The sequence below is a fragment of the Barbus barbus genome (assembly GCF_936440315.1).
Source record: "Barbus barbus genome assembly, chromosome: 35".
NCBI classification, from domain to species: Eukaryota; Metazoa; Chordata; class Actinopteri; order Cypriniformes; family Cyprinidae; genus Barbus; species Barbus barbus.
The window spans coordinates 18,131,486-18,150,110 of NC_136763.1; the positions used below are offsets into that span (position 1 = coordinate 18,131,486).

Here is an 18,625-nt window from a genome sequence, read left to right on the forward strand (position 1 = left end):
TTAATTTTAGGAACACACGAGCAAGCAGACATAAATACTCTAGATCCATCCTTAATTCAGAAACAGAAGGATTTCATTTGTATCTTTTGTGTACTAAGCACTAAGCTGACCAACACAAAATGACTTCCTTCCTGTTAACAAACTGATTATTTTTAATCAGATTTTGAAACTTTTCTTCTCCAGCTGACCTCACAACGAACTTAAAATACTTCAGAAGGGTCTGATATATTATATTAGCACATTAATGTAGCTCGTCTTGCCTCAGTGCATCAATCTATATAAACTCAACTCTCTTCTTTGGTACCTGAAGAGCTTTCTCGAGTTCTGCAATGTTGCCAGCCTCCCCCACCAACACCACTCTGGTCTCAACTTTGGGCAATGCATCTGAAAAAAAAGAAAAGAAAAGAGCTACAATAGACCACAGGCTAAGGTGAACCTCTATGGAAATAGACAAAATAGAGTGAGAGAAAATAACCTCTTTTGTTATGTTTGTGCTCAGTAAAACGGTCCACCCAATGGAAATGTCAGTTGATATGAGGTTGATGGAGACGGAGGGTGGTTCACTTACCCTCTGACTCGTCTGCGTGTAGACCCATGAAAAATTGCTCCTTTGAGGTCTCAGCCATCCGGGAGTCGTATACGGAGGAGTCCACCAGCAGGCTGCGGCCCGGCCCTAAAGTAACTATGCTGCTGTCAGCCATGGCGCTGTGACAAGGGGTGGCGACCCAGTCCTGTCCAGAATATCAAAAGCTGGAGGCCAGAGAGAAAGGAGTGAACAAGGGCAGCACAGAAATAAGAGACAAACAGTTGAGTTTCTAGGAGGCAATGATGAAGGTTAAAGGGAGGAGAGAATAAGACAAATATATATACACACATTTATCAGCGTTTAATGTCTTTTAAAAAATTGCTGCTGCATAAATGCAATGAATAATTAATCTAAATGCATTACATTACATTAATAAAAAAGCAGCTGCAGTTCATTAACCTCCAAATGAGCAACCAAACATTAAATATGTCTATATGCATGTATTAGAACGCACATTTTGACATTTAATTAAATAAAGCATCGAATATTGTACAGATCTGGCAGGTTTTTAGAGAGCCATGCGGTGACAGCTGATTAGGGCTGTTCAGTGGTAAGGGCTAGCACAAGAGCTAACTTAGCTAACTTCTAAACAAAAGAAATTCTTTCCAACGGAGTCTTGTATTTAGAATTAAACAGATGCATGATTAAAACTCACCGTTTGACAATGGGATAAGTCCAGATATGTGCTGGAAAGGTTTTGATGAATGAAGAAACACAGAGTTCAGCTGGCTGCTGAACCAGTTGAGCAATCTGGGTTTACGTTAGCCGAACTATTGATTAAAACTAAAGCGTAGCTACGCAAGTAATGATCCTCGCGATGACACGTAAAGTTTGATAAAACGATTAAGTTAAGGGAAAAGGTTTTGATATAATATTAAGCCCATTGTAAGCGCTCTTTTGATAGGTGGCTCCGTTCAACTCACTCACTGAATTCAAAAAAGCAAGCAAACGTGAGAGCCCAACGCCGATTGGCCGAGAGTGAAGAGCTCGGCGGAAGTTCTAAAACGATGCCTCTGATTGGCTGATGAATTCAAACGGCGATGCACGCTGTGGAGTCAGCAGCTGTGATGTGCATGTTTTAGTATTTGGGTCATTCCTGTTATACAGTGACTTTTCTGTCTCTATGATTTACTTACTCATATTTTCTCTAAAACAGTCACATATTTATAAGAAATTGCTTAAATTATACATAATAGGTCTACTTTATCACTTAAACAGAGATAATAGACATTATTATTTTGAATTATTATTATTAATACAGAATATTATTTTGTTTTTTTACACACCTTTTTATTGAAACATGCGTTCAGTTTTATCATGTCCTCAGTGCAAAGTAATCAACTTACACTAGAAATATAAACCATGAAATGATAAAAACCTCAAAATATTTTTAAATTATGTTATGGACTAGGCTAAACTTCATCTAATCATACATATAAATCATGTGAAACTATATTTATTTATTTATTTTACAATTTTCTTCATTTACCATGTCCCTAAAGTCATCTTCCACCCTGTTAGTATGTACTCCCTCGCCTTCCAAAATAGCCTACAATTCCACTGAGATCATTTTCAGGAAGTGATATTGTTTATTTTTTCCGCTGGAATTCAACTGTACAAATGGAGGTAAGTGTCAACTCTCACTCCTACCTTTTTTTAAGTTTTTGAAAAGTTCTCCTGCTTGTCACACTCTTAAAGTTCCACCCTGTTAGGCTATATTATGGAGAATGTTTGTCCGATCAAAGAAAAATAAAAAACATATCTGACATAGTTATAAAAGTTATGTTCATCTATAGAAGGTTAGAGAGCTAAATGTTGATCACTCAAAAAACTACAGCTAATTTAGCTCAAAATGTTCCACCCTGTTAGGTCTATAAACCTAAAACTAACAGGGTGGAAATTCTAATAGAATAGCCTAACTAGTATTTATTGTATGCTGCAAATTAATCTACCTCCATGAAACTTTTGAGTGGTAATGTACATGGATACAATTGTTTTTATTTACACTACCGCTCAAAAGTTTTAGATCAGCAAGATTATTTATGTTTTTAAAAGAAGTCTCTTCTGCTTATCAAGGATTCATTTATTTGATCAAAAATACAGCATAAACAGTAATATTGTGAAATATTTTTACTGTTTTCTATTTGAATACATTTTAAAACGCAATTTATTTCTGTGTTGGCAAACCTGAATTTTCAGCATCATTACTAAAGTCTTCAGTGTTACATGATCCTACAGAAATCATTCTAATATGCTGATTTGTTGATATCAATTATTTGATTAATAGAAAGTTCAAAAGATAAGCATTTATCTTAAACTTTTGAATGGCAGTGATAATGTTACAAAAGCTTTCTATTTCAGATAAATCCTGTTTTTTTTACTTTATATTCATCAAATAATCCTGAAAAAACAATTGTACAAAACTGTTTTCAACATTGATAATAATAATAATAATAATAAAATGTTTCTTGAGCAGCAAATCAGCATATTGGAATGATTTCTGAAGGATCCTGAAGACTGGAGTAATGATGCTGAAAATTCAGATTTGCCAACAGAAATAAACTGCATTTTAAAATGTATTAAAATACAAAACAGTTATTTTAAATTGTAAAAATGTTTCAAAATATTACTGTTTTTGCTGGAAATATACTATCTTATTATTGCTCATTTACATTATTAAAGTGTTCTGATAACTGTATATGTGCCTAACAGGGTGGAATACATTCACAGTGATTGTCTGAACAATATACCCATAATTATTCTTTTTTAAGTCGCTGAGCTTGACCGGTATGTGTTCCGTATAGTTAAACATATCACTATTTTGGTAGAATGCTAAAAACATGAAAACCATGTAACTTTTTTTCCAAAAGTTATGAAGCCGAAATGTTACCGGATACCAGGAATGACCCATTTAACGTTATGATTAAAACACAAGATACTGATGTAAACACATTACTGCAATGCGACTCATAAAACATCCAGGAAAAAGTTACACGCGAAGTAAGAATTTAACTAATAAAACTATAGAAACCTATTGTTCGTCATCAACGTTACGTTAAGCATATTCTCCATCGAAATGCAGTTATTGTAAATAGTTATTAATATAATATAACACAATAATGGGTTTTCAAGTGTAAAAGTATTAGTATTATAATTTATTATATTATAATATGTTTCTACACTTGAAAACCCTACGGTATTTTAATCATATAATATATAATATAATATAATATGGGATTTTCAAGTATAGAAGCATTAGTAATATATATTTATATATTAATTAATATTAATATATATTGATATAATATTTTTTTAAATTGGGATTTATAAATCATCTGAAAGCTGAATAAATATGCTTTCAATTGATGTAGGGTTTGTATAGGACAACATACAGCTATTTGAAAATCTAGAATCTTGAGTCTGCAAAAACATATTGAGAAAATCGCCTTTAAAGTTGTCCAAATGAAGTCCTTCCTTAGCAATGCATATTACTAATCAAAAATGTTCAAAGGTTTTGATATATTTACGGTATATTGTTGGCTATTGCTACAAATATACCTGTAGCTACTGAAGACTGGTTTTGTGGTCCAGGGTCACATATTATATACAACTTTACTTCTAAAGTTGAAAACCCCATAATCATTTATTATGGTAGCAAATGCTGTAATAATAATATTTTAATGGAAACTATGATTACCATGGTGTGAATCTTACTAAATAAAGTCAATCTTTTATTGAACAAGTGAATGCATGATTTAGTTATGAAATGTAGTAGTTTTTTTCCTTCTCATTCATTCACATCTTAAATCTGAACACTCTAGTCCAAAAAAAGCCATGTTCCATCATCCTGCACTGTCCCGATGTGATGTCACTCCATTAACTTCCATTGAAATTGAGGAATGAGACTCAGCCTGCCCTCCGTTTATCCAAAAGAGCAGCCCCTTTCCTGCTGACAGAAGTCTCCTTCTTTCTTCTGCCCGGCCTGCTTTCAGGGGACAAAGACTCATGATAAATAGACTGCCAGGTGTCTTCAAAATCTTTAGACACCTGAAGCCAAACCCAAGGACAAAGTGAAGGCAGTGCACGTTTTCGTTTTTTTTTTTTTTAATTCAGTTTCAATGCTTGTCACATCTCTCTGGGTCTTTGTGTCCTGCTCTCTCCTGCTTTACTCTCCTGCCGCCCCTCAGGAGTTTTGGGGAGTTTGAAAGACACCTTCTGTAGAACAAAGCCCAGTGAATCTTGCCCGACCCTCTCTCTCGTTTCTGTCCTCCTCTTAGATGCACACTTTTGTGTCCCAAACTAATTACAACCAAAAACAGCCCGATGGACCAGTTTTCAACCTGAAGGTTCTTGGAACCTTTTCACTAAATCTTCATGACATTTCTAACTAACTTATATTTGGTTGGGTTTAATAGTCTCCATATGCAAAGTCACAGACATAGTTTTATAATGAATGTATTTCATTATGTATTTGGAAATGTACAGTTATGTAATACATATTCACATCAGCTGGAATATCGTCCGTAAGCAAGCTGTTAAAAGCAAAATATTCACATATATATGAACAGAATGATGATACTACCAAGAATCACATCAGCATTCAATATCAAATCTTTGTGCTTAGATATTTACATATCGGAAAGTAATTAAACTACACCATCGTTATATCGCAATCATATGTAGATATTGGCAGTTATGAGACAAAACTTTTGGCATCATTACATTCACTGTCATCCAGTTCTTCATGTCAAAGCAGGAAGGATACAGTACATCTGATTTCTGTAATCGTTTTAGCACAAACTGACAACATTCATGAGCAATATTGTAAAATAACAGTATCAGATGCTTTTACAGTACAGCTGGAATATTTATGCTACAACAATCATATTTTCTGAAAGATATATAAAACATCTCCAGAGTAAATATCCCACATTTTTACTACATGTTGAGATTATTTCTGTACAACCAGACTATGACAGAGATAAATATATCAAGTAGAGGCAAATATTTGAAGAGGATTAAAGATATTCAGCTTTACAAACAGCGGAGGAACGAAGCTTTACAGGTGGCTTATACAACTTTCATGTCAGAATATAAAAGAGAGTATAAATATTGTACATTACATATTAATATTAATTCATCAAAAGTGCTGTGTTTCTGACCAACAGTCCAATAAGCAAACAAGCAATAAACAACATAACGATCAAGTATATTTAAAGGGACAGTTCACCCAAAAATTAAAACAGTTGCTGGTAGCCATTGACTTATATAGTACTGGGTAAAAGAAATACTATGGAAGCCAATGGCTATTTCTTGAAGAAGAAAGAAATTCATAGAGGTTTGGTATAACATGAGGGTGAGTAAATGATCATTTCTGGGTGAACTATCCCTTTTCAGTGACATTTTCAGCAGGACAGAAAAGTCTAGAGAGTCTCTTCTTCTCAGTGTTTTCAAATGACAGCCTCGGTGCAGATATCAGCGTCTGGCGTTCACAGAGATCTGGATATTTATTTTCAAATGCCCCTGTGTTTGCTGCTAAGGCACAGCAGAGTGAAATAACGAAGGCTGCTTGCTGAATTTCTGACTCACGACTACAGAATGTTGTCAATGTTATGTCAGCATTGGAGAGGGCCAGAAAGGACTTGAATCCGTTCTGATCGGCCAGTTCACCTATTCCTTCAGCGGAGCAGATGTCTGTGTAGTATTACAAAAGATATGGAGCTGTTGTCGAGTATGGTGTATAAGCACGGCGCTACGGAAGGTGAGGACACATCACGGTCTGTTCAGCATGCAAATCTGCCGTCCTGAGCGGTGCTGTCGTCTGCCTCCTCTGTGTCGGTGAGGGCAGCGGTGCAGAGGTCACTGAAAATATCTAAAAAGCAGAGAATGAGAAGATTAGTGATGTAATATACAATTTTTTTTCCATAGAGAGCAAAAGGAAATGGGTGGCAAAATAAAACCAGACCTTGCAACAGCCCTCAAATCACAGCAACGTCAAAATCCGTACAAACAAGAAAAAAGAAATGGCACGACAAAGACGCAAACCTTCAGAGTTATTCCTGTGCTTTACATCTTTTTAAATGGGATGAGGGTGTTTTGTTTCTGCCAGTAGGTACAGGTGGAGAAGCATGAAGCGCAACATGAAAAGCATACAAACACAATAGTATATTCAGCTCCAAACAGCTGCAGGGCTCAACAATAAGGATGAATCTATGAGATGATAAGCATGAAGCAATAAAAATATTTTTGGAAAGAAAACCGTTTTAAACAATATTTTTCATTTTAAAAGTAAATCTCTAAATCTCTCTCTCTCTCTATATATATATATAAAGTGTATATTTTTTTCTAACATTTTCCTAAATATGATACTAAAAACTAATGGCAAAATCACAGGAATTATATACAGTATATGGAATTATACAAGAATTATGTATATGAGTATATGTGTTCTGTGAAGAAAACTTAACTTTTCATTCTGATTAAAAATATATTAAATGTTTTTTTTCCTGTCACACATAAAATATAATGTAATATATATATATTTATACACACACACACTTTATTATTTCTACATTATTATTATAATAAAATATACGTATGCATCAATATTATCATCATTTATACATTACACTGTTCAAAACTTTTTTGCATTAATAATTTTATTTAACAAGGATGCATTAACATTTACATTATTACAGGATTTGTATTTCTAAATAAATGCTGTTCTTTTGACATTTCAGGGTTTACATAAAATATCAAGCATTTCAACTGTTTTCAACATTATTAGCATGATTTCTGAAGGATCACATGACACTGAAGACTGGCGTTATTGCTCCTAAAAAAATCAACTTTGCAGGAATAAATTACATTTTAAAATAGATAATAGTATTAAAATAGAAAATATCATTTAAATTGTAATAATACTTTGTATGCATGTCTGTTGCATAGGTAAAATGTCAGCAGGGCAAAAATCCTTATAGTTGAGTCCAGAGCCGCCTCTGCGCTTAGTCAAAGCTTTAAAGGAATAAGCAGCACCTTGTTATTATAGGAGAGCAAGTGTGTGAGAAAACCAGACAAACAAGACCGAAAGTGGCATTGTGAGCATGCCAACATTTCATGGAATGAAGTGCATGCCTGTGGAGGTGATGTCATGCACACCTCTTAAAAAAAGCAGACTGCGCAAACAAGTGCCTCCGTCAGTCTCGCCGTCTGCTGACCTAGATCTCAAACTACAGCCGGCTTGTTTCAAGACAGTGTCTTGTGTGCAATCACATGTATGTGTTTGAGTGAGAAGGGACTGAGTGATATCAGAGGTCAAAGTGCATCATCATCTAAAGCAGATGTAATCCACATACAGTACAGCAGCTAGCAGTGTATGTGTCCAATAGCTACGAATTAATTTTATGGTGACCATCAGTCCAGACTAAGTGTGTCCAGAGTGAGGATGTCAGTCATGCCCTTCTGCTGCTCGTCCTGGGATTGGTGTGCGGTACCAGAGTTACTGCAAAGGTCTACTCCCTCTGCTGTGGACTGCAGGACATTGGGCGGCACCAGTCCTGTCTTCTGAGTTCTAAGGTTCTTGACTAGCCTAGAACATGAGAGACAGTGTTCATCTTCAACGGCAGCATGAACTTACAGCTTAGTGCAAGAGAACCTGGAGCTCAACTAAAAAAGGTTTGATGGACCTGTTATATGTGGTGGCTAACAACACAAAACAATATACTAAACAAAAAAAGTTAAAAACACAACAAAATTAAGCCGCAATGCAACTGAAATCCAGCCGACCACAAAGAAGAGTCGCTTTGGAATTGGAGGATAATAGTATCCACATCTGATCCACTGGACAAACTAATCTATAAACTTAAATCTATAATAAATTCTGAAAAATCGTGCTTTTCCAGGTTGACACTGCCCTCTTGTGGTCAGGAGCATTTCTGCTGTTCTGTGGCTTAACTCCATTGTATTTTGAAAATGTCTTTGCACCTTAAATGTTGTGTTGTGCACCATAGGCCACCATAGTTACAGGTTTAGCTGCATTAATGCAATTAATTTTTATTAACTTCTTATGGAGCACCTAAAGGGACATGGAAATGGGAGAAATTAGATGAGAGGAAAAATGTCTGATTCTATGCTATTGCATTCGCTTGCAAAACATTCATGTTCCCCTAAGAAACGTTGCATTTGCTTGCAAAACTTTAGCATTTTCTTGCAAAACCTTCACATCCCTGTAAGAAGCACTGCATTTGTTTATATCTTTCTTCTTGATTATATCGTAATGTCGTAATGGGTAATGAGTCAATAATGTTCTGAGTACTGCAGAGTCAATACTGGAAATTAAATGATTAGATTTGATGAACTCCATGCTATTTTTTTTTAAATGGTGTATTTACATTTTGGAGCTGATCATAAAATAGCTTGTCAATTAAAATAATTGCTGATTTAATCCCTGAATTTTTAGCCCGGATCTGAATAATTTTCCAGGACCACTACAGATTGATAATACAAGAACATATCCTACTCAGGGCAAGTTTGGCGCACTGTGAAAGTTGAACAAGCATTTATAGGGTAACATTTTTAGATTTATTGGTACTACTGTGAGATGTTGTGATACTGGTGATCAATATCAATGCAGAAAAAACAGCAAAACCACAACCAGTTTCTTGACTGTATATATTACAGATACATCTCAAAAAATTTGAATATCGTGAAAAAGTTATTTTTTTCTTGTAACATTTCAAAAAGTGAAACTTTCATATATTTTAGATTCATTACATGTAAAGTAAAACATTTCAAAAGTTTTTTAGTTTTAATTTTGATGATTCGAGCTTACAGCTCATGAAAGTCAAAAATCAGTATCTCAAAATAATAGAATATTTACATTTGAGTTTCAATTAATGACCATCCCTACTGTATACATTCCTGGTATCTCTTGTTCTTTGAAACCACAATAATGGGGAAGACTGCTGACTTGGCAATGATCCAGAAGATGAACATTGACGCCCTCCACAGAGGCCTCCCATTTGGGTAAGTCACAGAGAGTCATTACTGAAAGGGGTGGCTGTTTACAGAGTGCTGTATCAAAGCATATTAAATGCAAAGTTGACTGGAAGGAAGAATTTGGGTAGGAAAAGGGGCACAAGCAACAGGGATGACTGCAAGCTTGAGAATACTGTCAAGCAAAGCTGATTCAAACACTTGGGAGAGCTTCACAAGGAGTGGACTGAAGCTGGAGTCAGTGCATCAAGAGTCACCACGCTCAGACGTCTTCAGGAAAAGGGCTACCAAGCCACTTCTGAACCAGAGACAACATCAGAAGCGTCTTACCTGGGCTACGGAGAAAAAGAACTGGACTGTTGCTCAGTGGTCCAAAGTCCTCTTTTCAGATGAAAGTAAATTTTGCATTTCATTTGGAAATCAAGGTCCCAGAGTCTGGAGGAAGAGTGGAGAGGCACAGAATCCATGTTGCTTGAAGTCCAGTGTGACGTTTCCACAGTCAGTGATGATTTTGGCTGCCATGTCATCTGCTGGTGCTGGTCCACTGTGTTTTCTGAAGTCCACAGTCAACGCAGCCATCTACCAGGAAATTTTAGAGCACTTCATGCTTCCTTCTGCTGACAAGCTTTATGGAGAAGCTGATTTCATTTTCCAGCAGGACTTGGCACCTGCCCACACTGCCAAAGGTACCAAAAGCTGGTTCAGTGACCATGGTGTTACTGTGCTTGATTGGCCAAACTCGCCTGACCTGAACCCCTTAGAGAATCTATGGGGTATTGTCAAGAGGAAGATGAGAGACACCGGACCCAACAATGCAGATGACCTGAAGGCTGCTATCAAAGCAGCCTGGGCTTCCATTACACCTGAGCAGTGCCACAGGCTGATTGCCTCCATGCCACGCCGCATTGATGCAGTAATTCATGCAAAAGGAGCCCCAACCAAGTATTGAGTGCATAGAAATTAACATACTTTTCAGAAGCCTGACATTTCTGTTTAAAATATCCTTTTTTTATTGATCTTATGTAATATTCTAATTTTCTGAGACACTGAATTTTGGGTTTTCATTATCTGTAAGCCATAATCATCAAAATTTAAAGAAATAAAGGCTTGAAATATTTCACTCTATGTGTAATGAATCTATATAATATATGGGTTTCACTTTCTGAAAAGAGTGACAAAAAATATTGACCTTTTTCACGATATTCAAATTTTTTGAGATGTACCTGTATATCTCATACACTCCCGACACAACTGAGCAAACTTCAAAGCATCCAGTGGCTCAAGATGTGAAGCCAGCTACCTAAACTTTAGCTCAGCTCTGCACAATGTCAAAACATCCACATCCATGAAAGCTTGAAAACTTCTTATGAAGGGTTTGAGGGGGTTGATTGGTGAGCAAAAAAAAGTTTTAAACACTTTATAAAGCAGAAACTCAAGTGCTGAAAATGAATGGAGACAGTTTCCAAGATTAAATATGTATGAGATACTTCAGCATACTGCTGGCTTTTTCATTTCATTTTAGAAATGTTACTAAGTGCAGATTAGGTGGTATTCTGCACCAAAAGGGGGTGCATTAGACCCCTGTGAAACCACTCTTCCATCTTGGCTTTGAAGACAACTGGGTAAATGAAAAATGTGTCCGTAAAGAAAAAATAAAAGAAAAAATAAACAAGCACATGTGCCAAGTTCTTAGAAATGCACTTAGAAATGATTTCATGTGTTTTTTCAAGAAAACTTTTTCAAGAAATTTCATTTAATTACACCTTAATCATCTGGATCATTAATAATTTTATAAATATATTTTAAAAAAATTAAATTTGAAACAAATAATATGAATTATTCATTCATAAATATCATGTTTTTTTTTTCCACAGGCAATACATGGCTTTTGGTTTTTCTAAATATTAATAAGCAGTGAAGCAGTTTTGGAAAAATACATATTCTTGAGGAATAATAAATCATTATGCCCAACTCTTTAATTAGGTTTCTTTTCAAGAAATCAAGAAAATTATTCTTTTTAATATGCTTTTGACATCAGGACAGCTGCATCTCCCTGACAAAAATGAATTTTAATACAGAAATTAAAAACAGACTCATTATAAAAAAGGGGAATTCAATTCATTACATTTTTTATTTATTTTTAAATAAATTAAAAAAGAGAAACCGTGACAAAAGAAACAAATCACATCATTAACCCAATTTCTAAGTTGTCCATTAAGCCATGTTTTTAGAGAATAAATTGGTTGAAATAAATCAACAAAATAACTGATAATTATAAATATAATTCTGATCCTATTTAAAAATTGTGGGTTTTTAAAGCAAAAACATAAACAACCATAACAGATATCTCAAACAAAAGAAGAGTTTCACTAATGACTGTCTGGTCTTTAGTGAAGGCCTCTGACTGCAGCATGTGACGCCTGCAGGAACATACAGTATCTGGATGGAGACTGTACTAGGTACTCACCAGTGGCCGTTCTCTGACTCTTCTAGGAACTGTACTAAATCTCCTGCCTCAACGGAAAGTTCCTGAGTGGTACCTGACTCATACGTCAGCTGCACCTGATAGCAGCCATTATCCCCCTTAAGAGAAAGAAAGAAAAGCATGATTTATTTCAGGGTCATGGCACCAATTTTTTGGGCTTTACTTGGAACCGGGAAGAAATTGGTAGGAAAGTTAGATGCAATCAGGGATGTGTCTGTGTGTGTGTGTGTGTGTGTCTGTATGTGTGTTTAGTCAATATAAATCTTATCTGTTGTTTATTCAAGGATGCCCTCTGGTGGTAGGAACCATGTATGTGACATTTAAGACCCTCTGTCTGATGTTAAATAGGTTCTGACTGAAATTGTGCTCCATAGCTCCTCTCCTCATGCATCAAGCAGAAGTATTAAACAAAGAAACTCCTCTGGGTGTTTAAGAGTCTAAGATAATCTGACCTCCTTTCCGTGTTAATTGTGAAACTTTGCTAGACCCTATCTTTTATCTGAGCTCCTTTCAAATCGGTCAAATCTCTCAGTTGTGATACTTTTTTGTTTGTTAGTTTCTTACCTGAAAAGGACATTTTTATCAAAAGAGAAAATTGTGTCATGTATTTAATAAAAAAAAAATAAAAAAAAAATATATATATATATTTTTTTTTTAAACAAATTGTTTAAACTCTATGATTTCAAACTATTGGTATTCTTGCAAAAATTTTAAAATAAATAAAAATATTAAAGAAAATTAATAACCTATGAAAACATTTAATTTGTGTGTGAAAAATAAAAAATAAATATTAAATGCAAAATGAATACTTTTAAAAAGAAAATGTGAAAGTATAAATATTTTGAATATATTTTTTAAAAGTTATTGAGATCCAAAAGACATCGAAACCTGAGACATTTTTCTATATATATATATATATATATATATATATATATATATATATATATTATTATTTTTTTTTAATGGTTTAAACTGCATAATGTCAAACTATTAGTTTTCTTGAAAAATAATTAGGAAAAAAAAACTTAGTTGCCAATGAAAATATTGCATGTGTGTGAAAAATAATAAGTAATTTAAAAAAGAAAGAAAAGTAATTTACAAATACATATGAAGTAAATGTAAAGGTATAAATAATTAAATAATAATTATTATGGTTATTATTTAGCATTACAAAGAAGAAAGTAAGTCATAGTTTGGGATGGCATGAGAGTGTTTCCCCCTCCGTACAAATTTGAAAGGTTTTCATGGAATGAATGAAATATGTGGTCAGAACGTGGATAAAGACGTTGTAGACACAGACACATACGTTTTTGTTCTGTCCTTCATCCTCTCCATCTGAGGAAATGGAGACATCTTCAGCACTTGATGGAATGGTCTCAAAATCCTCAGCGTCCATTGATGGCAGACGCCGTTGATTCCATCCTGGAAAATAGTACATATGAGTTAACATCATTCAGTAAAAACCTTATGAGAGATGATGCTCAGGGAATAGTCTAGTGCTCAAGTTTGCCAGAAAAATCTTCTGTGAAAGGAAGACAAGATGCTAAAGCACTCAATGAAAATAACTCTGACGGATTCTGTCACCGTCAGGCATCGAATGAGGAATGAAAATAGACGAAAACACCCGCGAGAACCCAATATGATTGGCATATCACTGCCTCTTTTCACATGATTACCTGGTTGAGACGCAGACCTCGGCACAGCAGGCTTGGTACCGGCAGTACCTTTACTTTTGCTCTCAGCGGGAAGTGCACCTCGCATGGTGTCTGTGAGGAAATTCACTGTCTTATCAAACACGACCTCTTTAATGGCAGCATTGCAGGTGAAACGGAACCTCACATTAGCATGCATGAATCAGTAACAGTTAACCACCGAAATAATAACCAAAGGACGTCTCTCCCACCAATAGAAAACTACACACAGCCTTATCTGAACAAGAGAGCATGATAAAACAAGGCACAGCTCAAATTCAGAAGGCAGAGGGGAAGGAAACATGATAGATTTGGAGGATGATACATGCTTAAGATGAGCTGAAAACCACCACCACCACAGTGCAAGAACACGCAACAGATGAAAGCATCAAATGAAATCTGGTAGCCTGATGGTTGAAATTAATGCAGGTTTAGCAGCACATGAGACTTTTTCGAAAATTGGTAAGAATGAGTTGGAAATACAAATCAGTAATATTTGGCCATGTATACCAATTTATGGTTGTTCATGTCTTGGAGTTTAAATCTATTAATGCATTTATTAAAGTAAACCTACTATTAGGTGAAAGAAAAAAATTATTTAAAAAAAGTAAAAAAATATATATATTAAAATGTAAAAAAATACATGTAAAATATTTTTCAAAAATTATTTTTAATAATAATATAATAATAATAAAATGATAAACACTTGCTAAACTAATGCATGTTAAAAATATAAACATTACATTATTATTAAAAAACAAAAATATTTTTGAGCACTGTTATGTAAATAAGAAAAAGTAATATTTACACAATAATTTAAGAAATAAATATGAATAAAATGTGAAAATTTTTATTTTAAATTAATAACAATAACAACAATAACAATAATAAAATGATAAACAATTGCTAAATAAATGCATGTAAAGATATATAAATATTACATTATTCATAATAATATATATATATATATATATATATATATATTTGTTAATCTTATATTTTGTGTTGAGCCCTGCTAATGGATGTAAATAAAAAAATAACAAAAAGTAATTTTTACAAAATCATTTCAGAAATAAACATGTGAAAAAATATAATTTTCATTCATATCAACAACAACAACAATAATACTAATAAATACACATCTAAATAAATTGATGTGTATATGCAAGCATTAAATTATTCATAATAATTATTAGTTTTAATTTTTTTAAATAATAAACTGCTAAATAAATGCATGTAAATAAATACATGTTAAATTATCATTAATAATATAATAAAACAAACAAATTTTTTAAGATCACAAATTTGCATTGTACCCTTATATCCAAATTGTTCCATAACAAATGTCCTTGCAACCAGTGTGCGGCCGCTTTGAATAAAAACCATCTGGCCACTTATTATAAACCATAAATGAATGAAAACAAACCCACAAACATCTTACAAGAACTATGTTCAACATGCAGCATGCCGTGCTGTCCACGTGGTACCTTCATAGCCAAAGGGTGTAGGGTCACTCTTGATCTGATGCCTCTTGTTCTTAAGGCTAGAGGAGAGAGGAACTAAGCACAAACATGCATTTCTTTTAGAAAAGAAGTTCAGCTCATCTTTCACAATCCCTCAACCTATCCATCCAAGATTAATTATCACAATAATCTTTCATTATTCCCCTGCAGTTTCATTACAATAAAAGAGAATAATGGGGCCACAACAAACAAAAGGCTCGTGTGCATCTAAATTCTCATTTACATTCCCAGAGCTGTGCAGCAGGGCTACAATGCTAAATGTCACGCCATATCCCAAATGTCAGCTTATCAAGTCAGTATTTATTATTCAATGCAGCTGTCCCTTCATGTTTTTAGGGGATTCATTTGCTGTGAAGTGCAGTTTGATTTCATTCGAGCTGTAATGAAGAAGCTTGGGATGTCATAGTAAGGTTCAAAGGTTCATAGTAAAATATGAAAAATGTAACAATGCCAGTCTCTGTGTAAAAGGTCCAGGTGTAAGGAGCACCACAGGACTTTCAGGGCAGGCCAGAGAGTTGGAAAACTGAGATCTCAGCTTTTGAATAAGCGGGACAGGCCCACCCCAACCTCCTGTGGAGTAGGACATTCAGTATAGGGGTGTAAGAAAATATCGATACACATGAGTATCGCAATATTTTGTTTGGCGATACTGTATCGATTCTCCAGAACGGAATATCGATATTTAAAAATAAAAAAAAATCATAGAAGATTCATGGCAGTTGTTTAGTTTTGAGTTCATATCCCGACCGCTAGTCTTCATCTCTGAACTTAAACAGTGACAGGAAATACTAGCATCAGGGCACTCCACTAATGTTAGCGTTAATATAGTTCGCTGCCAGTAATGGTCTGGAGGATGAAAGAATTGCTCCAGTTCTCGTTTTGGTGTACAAAGCTGAAGTGTGGCACCATTTGGGCTTTTGTGGTAATGTCCGCCCCGGGACCGCGGCGCGAGCGCAACATCGGTTCTGCCGCTTGCCGCGTCCCGTGTTGAAGAGTCTTTGCACAGGGTGCGGCGGGCGGTAGAGTCGCCACATGGCTGCAGCTTTCTCTCGTGTCGGGGGCGTTTTGTGCAGTTGGGGCAGTGCTTGCGTCTGTTTAACATTTGTATTTATTTGATTGTTTTACAATTGTTTTGTTTTCTTTAGGAATCCTGCAAGCACTTTATTTTTCATTGATATTAAGCAGATGTCATTTTTTGTTCAGATCAAATGTTATGACATTGCATGTCACAGTTGTAAACTTAAACTGTGAACCTTTAAAGTAGAGTCTATAAATATATATTTTTATCTTCTTATAAAATACATTTTATACATACATTTAACTAAAGAATCATGCACTTGAATATTTCCCCCTTTACTCGTACTGCACAAAAAATGGTTCAATAATGTTGAATGTTATAAGGACTGATTATTGCAAATGCAGATCCCAGTGTGTTCTGGTTAAACTATTTTTATTTATTTATTTTTTGCTAAGGTTTGCATATGGTAGTAGTAACGCACTCATCCCACTATATGCACACTAGACACTTTCTATGAACACTCCCTGCTACAAAGACTCAATAAAAATAATGTTTACTTGAGCATTGTACTACAAATCTTTTTGCACTATGTGCTGCTTCCCACAAAATCTCTCTTTAATCTGCACAAGTTAATGTACGAAATATATATACAATTTTTATTTTTATTTCTATCCTTTTGCATAATTTCATGTACAGTATATATGTAAAGTTATTGTACAGTCTCAGTTTGTGTATGTCTAGGCAACTAGGTATACTAGTTATAGTATATGTAGTATATGTAGTTATAGTCAGATTTTTTTTTCTCTTATACTTGCATTGTTGTATGTTTATCTTATGTTTAACTAGTATGTTGCGCCGTGGTCCTGCGAGACACGACATTTCGTTCCACTATATGTCCACACATGTAGCAGAATGACAATAAAGCTCAACTTGAACTTGATGGTGGTGTGTTCTTAAGGACAGCTTTCCTAAAAAATATATATTCTATTCCTAAAATAAGAAATATCCCAATATATCGCCTTGCTTACAGTATCACAATATATCGTATCGCAACCCCTGTATCGTGATACGTATCGTATCGCCAGATTCTTGCCAATACACAGCCCTAATTCAGTAACGGTACTATCGATGGAGTTGAACAATGACTACATTTGGAGTGACAGGTGGCTATTTTGAATGCTCGCAAGTTCACTACTTGTTTAAGGTTTGGGGTCAGTACGATTTATTATTTTAAAGAAATACTTTAATATACTTTATATATATACTTTAATTCAACAAGCATGCATTAAACTAATCAAAAGTGACAATAAAAGCCTGTATTACAGTTTACACAATAACATTAAGCATAACTATTTAATATGCTGCACCAAGTCAATGATTTCTAAAGGATTGTATGACACTGAGGAGAAGAGTAATGATGCTGAAAAATACATAAAAAAAAGTTATTTTTACAATACTGTAAAATTGACTTGATGAGCATAAGGGACTTCTTTCAAAAACTTTGTTACTGTATTATTGTATATGGGTAGTTGACGTATCAATGTGTCCTATGGTGTGACAGAAAAATGTACAAAAAACTAAACGAAAAGAAAAAAAACCCCTCTAACATTGAAGATAAACCTCTCTCATGCTATTTGTAACTCTAAGAAAGATACATTTTTCTCATGTTATTTGTAAAAAAAAAAAAAATTTGTAAAGTTTTTTTTTTTTTTTTTACATTTTTGCTGTCACACCATAGGACACATCCAATTTTTATTTGTCAACTACCCATATATGAATAAAACATCAATACTGATAATAAAAAGAGAAGATTACTCTTAAACTACTCCTCTTAATTGATTTATTTTTATTAAAAATGTGGTGGGGGATAAAATGTCACCTGAACTGGTATCAACTACTTTTTGGTCATTTTGTTGTGACCACAGAATAGGTTTTATGAAAGAGATTTAAAGCGGCATGCTACCAATGCAGCAAGCAAACTATAATATGCAAACATTGCACGCTACTATTATAATGGGAGTGCTCTACTTTGTTGTGCCGCTTGTAGGGGTTTTATGTCTTCCGACCCTGCTAAATTTAGAAACATGCTTGATCCTGCACCAAATTAAAACCACAAGCAGTTTTAGTACCTTTATTGCGGGGTGCAGAGGCAGAGCTGACAGTCGAGGCTAAAGAAAAGCGGCGTGTAACCTCTGTCTCCTTCTGTGCGGGTTCTGAAGTGAAAGGTAGGGATGGGTTAGTAGTTAGTCTGGATAATCAGAAAACAGGATGAAGTGGTCAAATGAGAGACAGAAGATTGATTGCGGAAACCTATTTGAGATGAACTAA

At 34.6% G+C, this 18,625-nt stretch overlaps 2 protein-coding genes across 13 annotated transcripts in view; both read right to left on the reverse strand.

Moving 5' to 3' along the window:
- The window catches only part of LOC306854892 (protein ECT2-like), a 30,919-nt gene extending 29,393 nt beyond the window's left edge, over positions 1-1,526 (reverse strand). For 2 of the 3 annotated variants that reach the window (XM_079393194.1, XM_079393193.1), the window contains exons 1-3: positions 1,242-1,526; positions 569-750; positions 305-384 (exon numbers count right to left, since the gene is read on the reverse strand). In XM_079393194.1, the coding sequence (XP_079249320.1) occupies positions 305-384; positions 569-701 (213 nt within the window). In that variant the 5' untranslated portion in view covers positions 702-750; positions 1,242-1,526. Of the gene's footprint in view, positions 1-289; positions 385-568; positions 751-1,241 lie in introns of all 3 variants that reach the window. The other variant, XM_079393192.1, reaches the window with a different exon arrangement.
- Positions 1,527-5,032: 3,506 nt separating this feature from the next.
- Positions 5,033-18,625, reverse strand: part of LOC306854862 (guanine nucleotide exchange factor DBS-like) — a 72,500-nt gene continuing 58,907 nt past the window's right edge. For 2 of the 10 annotated variants that reach the window (XM_079393132.1, XM_079393134.1), the window contains exons 27-32: positions 15,244-15,315; positions 13,742-13,831; positions 13,372-13,487; positions 12,048-12,163; positions 8,080-8,174; positions 5,033-6,458 (exon numbers count right to left, since the gene is read on the reverse strand). In XM_079393132.1, coding sequence (XP_079249258.1) covers positions 6,370-6,458; positions 8,080-8,174; positions 12,048-12,163; positions 13,372-13,487; positions 13,742-13,831; positions 15,244-15,315 — 578 coding nt within the window. In that variant the 3' untranslated portion in view covers positions 5,033-6,369. Of the gene's footprint in view, positions 6,459-8,079; positions 8,175-12,047; positions 12,164-13,370; positions 13,488-13,741; positions 13,832-15,197; positions 15,316-18,625 lie in introns of those variants that run through there. The other 8 variants (XM_079393138.1, XM_079393139.1, XM_079393136.1 and 5 more) reach the window with 6 other exon arrangements.